Source organism: Lupinus angustifolius, unplaced genomic scaffold (genome assembly GCF_001865875.1).
Source record: "Lupinus angustifolius cultivar Tanjil unplaced genomic scaffold, LupAngTanjil_v1.0 Scaffold_74_35, whole genome shotgun sequence".
Classification (NCBI taxonomy): Eukaryota; Viridiplantae; Streptophyta; class Magnoliopsida; order Fabales; family Fabaceae; genus Lupinus; species Lupinus angustifolius.
The window spans coordinates 1-9,815 of record NW_017723571.1 but is presented as its reverse complement, the minus strand read 5'-3'; the positions used below and the strand labels follow the sequence as shown (position 1 = coordinate 9,815).

Sequence of the window (9,815 nt, the reverse complement as noted above, 5' to 3'; positions counted from 1 at the left end):
TTTTGAACTGCCCAAAACAATTAGAAAGAGCATCTGACTTTCTCGGCAAAATGGAGTCGATGCATATATGTGACTATAGTTGGACGAGTCGAACCGTCCACTGTGATCCAAATATCATTGTTCACTCTAATCCTAATATCATTATGTAAAAGTTACCCATAACCATGAGATGGAAAAAATTCCACACGTCATCTTAGTAATGGTTACCAGTACCACAAATATGATTAAAATTATAAGGTTTGTTCTTAAATACACTTTAAAATTTTAAATAGCACATTCTAATAAATATAATTTAAATCAATCGCGTAATAATAAGTAACCAGTAAACTTTAACTTACGTAGGTTGCAATATTTGGGCCTGACCAATAAACGTGCCCAATATGCTCTCATTGAATTTTCAGCCCGATCCACGTGGGTCCGCATTTCATAAAAGTAGTACTATAAATCCCCAACTAGGGTTTCCACTGGAACCACAAACCCTAGAGGTGGCAAAATCTTTCCCCATCGAAAATGAGAGCTAAGGTATTTCCTACACCATCTTTCATTTCATTTTCTTGTCATTGTTTTTCTTTTGAATTGTTTTTTATCTTTTCATGATATACTTAGATTTTGACAATTTTTGTGTGGAACTATGATTTTGTTTCTAATTCTTAGAAATGATTATATGCATTGTTGATTCATTTATTTTGAATTCTTTGCAAAATATTTTTTCTGCGATTAATTGATTTTTTTTGTAGTTTTTGATTTGATGAACTTTGATGTTATTTCTCAATTTTCAAATTATTTTTTAATTGTTTCTGATTTCTATGAACTTTGAAATTTGGGGAAATGATGATATAGAATCAAACATAGGCGTAAGCCCTGCTGAATTTTATTTATTTGCACGTCAGTCTGATCCCCATAACTTATGTCTGATAGTATTTTATTATTATCCATTTTTATTTTGACTACATGTGCGAACGTTATTGGAAGATTTGTTGTTATATTTATTTTTGTAAATTATTGTAGTGTTTGGTTTTCTGAACTTTGATTTTTGGCAGCAAAGGACTACTGTTTTTCCTCCTACTTATATTTTCATTGCTTAATTTAATTGTGGGGTATTATATTTACAGATATAATTGTATTATCACGTTGAACTTATCTTTTCTGTCTGATACGTTTATGTCTTTTCTTATTTTTTTGATGTGAGAATTTCTGGGAAATGATGGTATAAATTCAAACAGAGGCGATAGCTTTGCTGAATTAATTGTATTTGCACGTCAGTCTGATCCCAATGTTTTCATGTCTACGATACTATAAGGTTTTGTTCTTTTTTAAATTTTAACATGATTTTTTTTTAAATATACTCTTTCTTATAGATTTATAGAAATGATTATTTGACTGGTCTTGTATTTTGTATGAACTATACTCGGAGTTTGTTGATTTGAGATTCTTTCAAGTTTGTATTAGATTTCAATTTCATGAACTTAGATATTTTTTACCTTTTCTTTTGGGTTCTGAAATTTAAGATTGTCAGATTGTGAAGAATTAAGCTGATGTGATTTATGTTGACAGAAAGGACCTCGTTGGTTTAGTTTTCCTGTGTGTTTCATATGTAGAATAGGTTTACATCCTGTCACAAGAAATGTATATTTGCTCTAAAAGATGCAGGAAATATATATTTGACTTTTATGAAATGAATTTTAGTGTGATTTTATACTGCCGATTTGGTGTACGTACATCCTTCAAATACTATTAACATGCAAATAAAGTCTACACAATCTCTGGCTCTTGTGAAATTAGGTTTCTTTACCTTCATATCTTTTCATGTTTCTGCGTTGTTTTAAATGGAGTTTTGGACAATGCCCATGATGGAATAGCTAAAACAGTAAAACATGAGTTTTCCATAGCCATTATTTGTTAATGGAGGTGTGTTTGTGTGTCCTGTCCTTGTAAGTCCTAGCTAGTAGCTTCTATTACTTTGTGATTCTCATTTTCAATATATAATGTGGAATAATATTATATGATTGTGTAATAATGTGAGAAGTTTGTGTGTTAAGTCCTTAACCATTGTATCATTTTTCGTATCAATGTTTCATCCTTTCACTTTATATTTCTGAATTTTTGTATTGCTTTTTGTCATGAGTTTCTGTTTGGCTTTTTAACATCCCTAACCCTTAGTCCCTAACATAGTGCTGTTGTATGTCAGTGGAAGAAGAAGCGTATGAGGAGATTGAAGCGCAAGCGTAGAAAGATGAGACAAAGATCGAAGTAACTCACCAACCAAGGAGAGCGTATCCTTGTGTGTGCACCAGGCTCACAACAATTAGGCAATTATGGTCTTGATTTTTGAGGTCTGGTGTTCAGGGTAGCCTTAACCACTTTTGGTTTATGAGTATCAAACTAAGACTATGGATTATGTATTAGGTTTGACCTATAATGTACTTTTCTGGTTTTGGAACATGTTTTTTTATAGATATTGGTATTGAATGACATTTTATATATACTTTTTAATACTTGCATTAAAACTTCACCTTTCATGATTTTTGTCCGAGTCTCTTGCATATACTTCAGCAAGTTTTGCTCTATGCTGAGAATGTTAGGTATCTGAGGTTCCGGTCTTACATTTTCATTCATCGTGTCCCGGATTAAATAATTTAATGAGATGCATGAGCAGCATTAACAAGATTAAGAGTCTGATCAAACATGGTGTAATATCTACTTGATCCAAGGGTTTCTAATCCAATTATTATTTTTCTTTTCTGAAATTGCATTTCTATAGCATTTTGCTGTCTATAATATGCCAATTGATTTAAATCCGGTTTTTATTGTCATGTGCTGTGACTATTTTAGTGGTTCAAACATAATCAATGTACCTCTTTTAACCCTTTACTTGGTTACAATGTTTTAATTTTTTTAATCCTAGAGGGGGCTAAAGGATGCCTTTACATGAGGGAAACTGGGAAAGGTATGAGGGCGCTGCAAAGATATGAATGTGTACAAATTATCAGTTGACTTCTGTCTAGTATTAAGTTAAATATTTTTCAGTGCGGTGCTATTTTTCAAGTATTAAAAAGCCTCTGGTACATCAAAAAAAATCCTTAATGGTTATTGTTGGAAGAGCAGGGTAGTCATTCGTATATTAGCTTTTGCTTAAGTTGAAAGTTATTGATTTCATCACATTTTTTAGCCTTCTCCCAATATACTTTTTTCAGAAATAGATAGGAATAGATAGGTCTATTATGTACAAAAATTAATAATATTGTGATATTTAACTACTGTCAGTATAAATTTATACACGTTATTTTACTCACTATTTATTTAAATTACTTCTTTTTAAATATTCAATGTTAATTAAATATGAATAATGTAGTACAAACTCATATTTTTTCTCTTAATAACAAACATGAGTGAAGTATTACATATACACACATTTCTTACCATGGATTACATGCTTGTAAAAGTCGACTATTGATTTTAGTGTTTTTATATATAATAAATTGTACCTGTTTAAAGTTTTTGCTTAATAACTTGGAATAGTACCTCTTGTAAACGTTAGTTTCTGAGTTCATGACGAGTGAATCAACATGAGTTTAATTTGACAGTGTTGTCTATATATTATGAGCCAACGTCACCATATAAGACGCACGTTTATATATATAGCTAAGAAAACGCTGCAAGGCAATCCTACCATTTGATCAATATTGAAACACCTTTGTCATATTCATTGGACAGCTCAAATGCTGGCTTATAAATCTCTATATTGAATGCTTCATTCAATAGCTGAAAATCAGTTAGGAATAGTGCTTCATAATAATGTGTTAGAAACTCCCAATTTACGCGTGCATCACGCAATCACAATTACCCGGGCCAAGAGAGAAAAATGAATTTAGACAGATAACCAATATTTGCTCTTCCAATAGCGTTGGACATTCAAAGTCAAAAGGATTTCTAAGTTATCCATAAAACTGCATATGGATGAGGACAAAACTTAGGCATTGTTCTACGGATGTTTATGACGCTGTTTTCCAATATGATCATAATGCATGTAACAACTTATCAATGAAATATAACATGTTACACACGTTTTAATCCTATATACGATGCCATTTTTTACCTCAAGTGCTTATAACATTTCAAAAACAAGCTGGCAGAAAATACTTAAGGTAGAGTAACCTGTGGAGCTTATGGCATTTGTAGCTGCAGGGTATGTTATTAATGGAAAAGATTAATGAGGAATGTTGGTCCTGATACTAGCAATTGCATGCAAAATAGAACCAATTTGTGTAATAAGAAGCTAATCAATCAAAAACAATGCTGGATGTTACAGTTTTCATTTTGGTGGTTTTAGATGCAAATGGCTAGTACAAGCTTTTACAATAACTTGTACCAAAGAATAACTAAGATGGTGCAACTTACAGTAGAGAAGAGAGTGTGGAGAGCAGCATTAAATTCTCTGCTTGAACCGTTTGATTACTCATTTCGGGACATTCAGGAAAATTTCAAGGATTCATACAAAATTTCCACTGACCAACTAAACTAACATCCTATAGGTAACTCATACACTCAGGCTGAGAATAGCAAAAACCATCTCAATTCATATCTAACAACAGTACTAACCTTGTTTATTATCTGCTGTTATATACTTTGAAAGTATGCATCTCTACATTGTTAGTTCATTGAAATCATGCTGCAAACAAAGCCTTTCAACAGTACTTTGGCTCAGAACCTCTTTTGAGTATAACTCATTCATAAGATCAGCTGCCATATCCATTTCGTCCTCGGAAGCAAGCCCTTCGACAAGAATGGTGTATGTGGTCTCATTAGGCATGCATCCTTTATCAATCATTGTCTGAACTATCTCTATTGCAAACTCTGTACTTCCATATTTGCAAAATCCAAGAATAAGCGCATTATAGTTATCAATATCAGGCTTGTAATCATTTTCTTCCAAAACCCTGAAAATCTCAACAGCCCCATCTAACATTCCCTCCCTGCATATCCCTCTTATCAAAGCTGAATAAGTATAGGAATCTGGAGTAAATCCTAAGTTTATCATTTCGTATAATAGCTGAAATGCTGGATATGAGTTGCCTTTCCTACACAAGCTTGTAATCACAACTTTGTAAAATTCACGCATAGTATATGAGTTCTGTTTATTACCCAACTTCTGAATTATAAAAAACGCCTCTTGCACCTTCCCTTCCACACATAGCACAGCAATAGCATTGTATGTTCCTTCATTAGGCTTACAATGTCGAGAAATCATTTGGTCGAGCCATTTAACTACAAGATCCACTTTCCCTTCCTTGCAGCCACGGGCAATAATTGGATTATAGCTCGTAGCAGTTGCCTTGAATCCAGTCTTTGTCATTTCATCTAATACTTCAAGAGCATCTGTTGTTCTTCCATGGAGCGAGAGAGAAGTAATTAATATGTTATAGGTAACAACAGAGGGAGACTGGTTTGTTTCATAAATCTCCTCTAAAAGCTCATTTGCTTCATCCCACTGCCCTTCATAGCACAAATTCTTCAGTATAATGTTATAACTCACAACATTCGGTTCGAACCCCTTAGCCGGTATTTCCCTAAAAAGCTTAATAGCTTCATCAGTTCTACCTTCCTTGCACAAACCGGTTAACAAAACATTGTAACTGACTAAATTAGGCACCCCACCATTGGCAATGATATCATCCAGAAGAGCCACGGCTTCATCCACTCCCCTTTCCTTATAAGCAGCTTCAAGCAAGAAAGAGTATGTGAATGCATTAGGGACTAGCCCCTTCTTCGTAAACCGATCCAAAAGCTGCAAGCTCTGATCCAAATTACCATGCATACAAAGCCCTTTAAGCAGGCTGTTATAGGTGAAAGTAGTGGTTGGAAAACCATTTTCCTCCATCATTTCAACCAATTGCATCCCGAAACCGACACTTCCTCTCTTGCACAAGTGATTAACCAAAGATGTATAACATGCTGCATCAGGCATGGCACCAGAACCTACCATCAGCTCCATTACTTTAACAGCTTTCCTACTTTTTTTAGAATTGCAAAGATCATACAAAAGCTGAGTTGCTTGAGACACGTGAGGCTTATGGCCCTTACCAACCATATACTCCAAATAGTGAAATGCTTCATTAAGTCTTATCTCTTTGCTCTTTCTTTCATTTTTCCATGTCACAGCCCTCCAATTGGGAAGAGTAAAAACAGAATCTTTTGATGAAATTGCAATCTGAGTCGATGCCAAAACACTAGGAAAACCATTGTTGAGTGAAAAAGCATGAAACTTTGGAACCTGGTGTAAACTATGATGCCCCCTTTGTTTTGTTTTTGCTGATAAACCTGCAGCTGAAGACATAGAATTCAACAGTGTTGCCATGACTGAAATATGCGGAAATCACAATGAGAAATTGTTACATTTGAGATGTTAAACAAAAAATCAAAGGAGTATACATGAATAGAATTTAAGAGATAAGTGTAGTGGTTTCAGTGTGATTATTGCTTAATATTGAAGAATGGAGGAGTGAGAATAGAGAGAGCTAAAGATAGGGTTTTTCAAACACGGCGTAGGGTTTTCAGCAGCAACGTAGGATCTATTTCGACCACAACGCCATTTCTGCTGTCAACAAATATAATTATTTTCTCAAAATAAATGATATATTATAATTTTTATATCCTTAGTATAAATTTTTTTATATAGGCAATATATAATTTATTATTTATATGTATTATATTCTTAAAGAGATAGTGATAATTGAAAATGAATGATAAATGATAAGCTAACCGTATATGGAAACTCTTAACTATCTATGCATATTTTTTGAAAAAAACTTCCAAATATAAATGTTTATTTTTATTCTTTATTCATCAATTTACTAAAATGAAAATTGTGAATGGCTTGTTGGGAATGTAGATAGACATACAAATGACAATGAGTTGAAAAAAAGTATGGTTGAAAATAATGATATCATTTTTGAACTCAATGTAAAACCTATCTAAAATATGTATTTATATATATGTTCTATATATATGCCAAATTTATATATGGGGTTTGCTAACATGAGGAAATTGTTTTTTTAGTTAGGTACATGTTAGCAATGTGTACAAAAAGATTGATACTAAAAAACCTTTTATGCTTTGTTGAAAGATGTTTAAATGAAAGGGGAATTTTTGTAAATTAACTTTCTCTCACCTCACACCCCTAAACTTCAATCATCCTCCTCATTTCACTAATTCTAAAATTTCAAAACCCTAACTTTCTCTCATCTTCTCCTCTGAAACCACCTTAATCTCATGTGCTGCCCTCACCAATCTTTCATCCAGCCGTCTGGACCACCACCTTTGACTGTGTCACGCCACCATTACACTCATCTCATTATCGCCATTAAGCACCAATGACCACCATTCTCTCTCGCCTAGCCGCCAGGAGCCACTATCTTCGCTCAGCCGTTAGAAAACTCGATCTCATTGTTGCTCTAATAATTTTGTAGGGTAATAATAGTAGTTCTCTGTCCCAGGCAAAACTATGCGAAAGGAATTAAGTGCAATACTGGAAATTCTACTACTAGCCAACACAACGTGAGACCCTTTGTATTTTGGTGAGGGCAACACATGAGATTAAGGTGGTTTCAGAGGAGAGGAGGAGAGAAAGTTAGGGTTTTGAAATTTTAGAATTAGTGAATTGAGGAGGATGATTGAAGTTTAGGTCTGTGAGGTGAGAGAAAGTTAATTTACAAAAACGTCCTTTTCATTTAAACATCTTTCAATAAAGCATAGAAGGTTTTTTAGTCCAAATCTTTTGGTACATATTGCTAACATGTACCTAACTGAAAAAACACATTCCTCATGTTAGCAAACCCCTATATATATACATAGGTTTTAAATATGTATTTATATATAATATTTTAATTTTGAATTAATCGAGTTCGGTGTAGGGTATCAACTATACCAAATTCGAACTCGAATCTGAAAGTTGAACTCAGGTAACATCAGAACTCAATCACATCGGATTTTGCCCTGTTAAATTCGAGTTAAGTTCAGGATGGTACACACGAGTACAGTTTTAATTGTCATCCCTAGAAACAAAATTTGATATATTAATAGTGTAAGAGACACACGGGTACACACGAGTACAGTTGAGAAACACACGGGTGCACACAGGCACACTTAAGAAAAAGATGTATATATTAACATGTAAGAGATTTTTGCACTATTACTCTTTTATCTCTCATTCATATTTAATTATCACTCACTCTTAATTAAAAATAATACAAATGAATGGTAATGATACACTAACTATGTATAACTATAAACTTTTATATTATCAGTATATAAATATTACACTAACATTTTGATCTAATTATTTCTTTTAATAATCTATGACCCTTAAATGTAGTTTTTGTATTCGGTAACTTGGGTATTTGATATTATGGTGTTATGTGTCAAATTACTTATATAATATATATTTATTTTGTGGTACGTTAATTATTTAATCAATTCAAATGAATAAAATTATACTTATACATGATAAATATCATCACTGAAGTACTTTGTAGGCTTAATCCGAAGGAATGATAAAAAACTAAGTTTTCGGACAAATATAGGCCAAACTCAAGGCATGGATCACATTGAGTGGATCAGACAATAGCTAAGACATGTGCTTAATGCCTAAGTCACGCTCAGTAGAGGAAGAACCATGCTCAGCACAATCCTTGCACTCAACGTATGCACCAAAGAATTGACAAGTTTAACCTCTCTAACTATGTTAAGCTCACATGCTTGCGCTTAACATAAAAGAGAGGTGCACTCAGTGTAGATGTCGCGCCCACAGGCTGATGCGTTGAAAGGTCACACTTGACTAGTTGAAGAGTTGTGCTCAATGCACATGTAGTGCAAACACTATTAAAGAATTCTATCCTGAGCTATTAGACACACACTTCACACTATCATAGTGTAATACTTATTTTTTGAGTTTTAGAGAATTTACTTCACTTAGATCGTGGGAACTAAGTGTAAACACTATAGGAGTTAATATATGTTCATTTGTGAGTGTTCTACCACTCCATGAGTTATGTTTTATCTTTATCTTGCATACATTGTATGAGAATTAGTAGCTAAGTATTCCCTTGTTGGGATTGAATGTAATACGAGTTTGATATACACATTGAGTTAGGTATATTATCAAACAACATCATAATCCAGCAAAACAGTGTATCCAAGCAAGTTAACTTGCCATCCAAGCAAGTTAACTTGTTGGTCAAGGTTGATGGTGCTCATGTGCCAAGTAAGGGCCATGATGTGCCACACCTTGCTAACTCTTTATCAATTCACAAATCTAACTATGATTTTATTATGCAGGACAAAATTATCAATGCAGAAGAATTGATTAAAGATGTTGCTGCTATAGGAAGAGAAGTTCAGATTGCTGCCATGGTTATAAATAATGAGGAAATCACTTCACACATTGCATACAGAAATGATGCTGCAAAATGTCCAGCTATTGAAGATAGGTTGATTAATTCAGAACACACACACAACAGTGTTCTTCCATCAACACATTATAAAACCAGAAACGGTGGCATAAGATTGCTATCTATCTTTGGCACTCTTTTTCACATTTTCCACATGTGTAAATAAAAGTTAGTTAAAGTTAGTTATAGTTCAGTTAGGAAGTTCTCTCTTTTTCCTTTCTGTATAAATACTCTTGTTTAGTTTCACTTTGTAATCAATCAATTCCAATATCAATAAAGTTCAAGAGGCATTATATCTTTCATTCTTCTATTTTCTTCTTTCGGGTAATTCAATACCCTTCATTGTTTCCCTTTGGAAACTCACAGAGG

The 9,815-nt window shown here is 33.4% G+C and overlaps 1 protein-coding gene and 1 long non-coding RNA gene across 2 annotated transcripts; one reads left to right on the top strand and one right to left on the bottom strand.

Moving 5' to 3' along the window:
- Positions 1 to 455: 455 nt before the first annotated feature.
- Positions 456 to 2,493, top strand: LOC109339391. The gene is made up of 2 exons (XR_002106654.1): positions 456 to 522; positions 2,189 to 2,493. It is a non-coding gene; the product is annotated as an uncharacterized LOC109339391 (long non-coding RNA).
- A 1,698-nt stretch (positions 2,494 to 4,191) lies between these two features.
- LOC109339396 (pentatricopeptide repeat-containing protein At1g79080, chloroplastic-like) lies at positions 4,192 to 6,590 on the bottom strand. The gene has a single exon (XM_019576826.1). The coding sequence runs from the start codon at positions 6,353 to 6,355 to the stop codon at positions 4,643 to 4,645; it is 1,713 nt and encodes a 570-aa protein (XP_019432371.1). The 5' UTR covers positions 6,356 to 6,590; the 3' UTR covers positions 4,192 to 4,642.
- Positions 6,591 to 9,815: the final 3,225 nt, after the last annotated feature.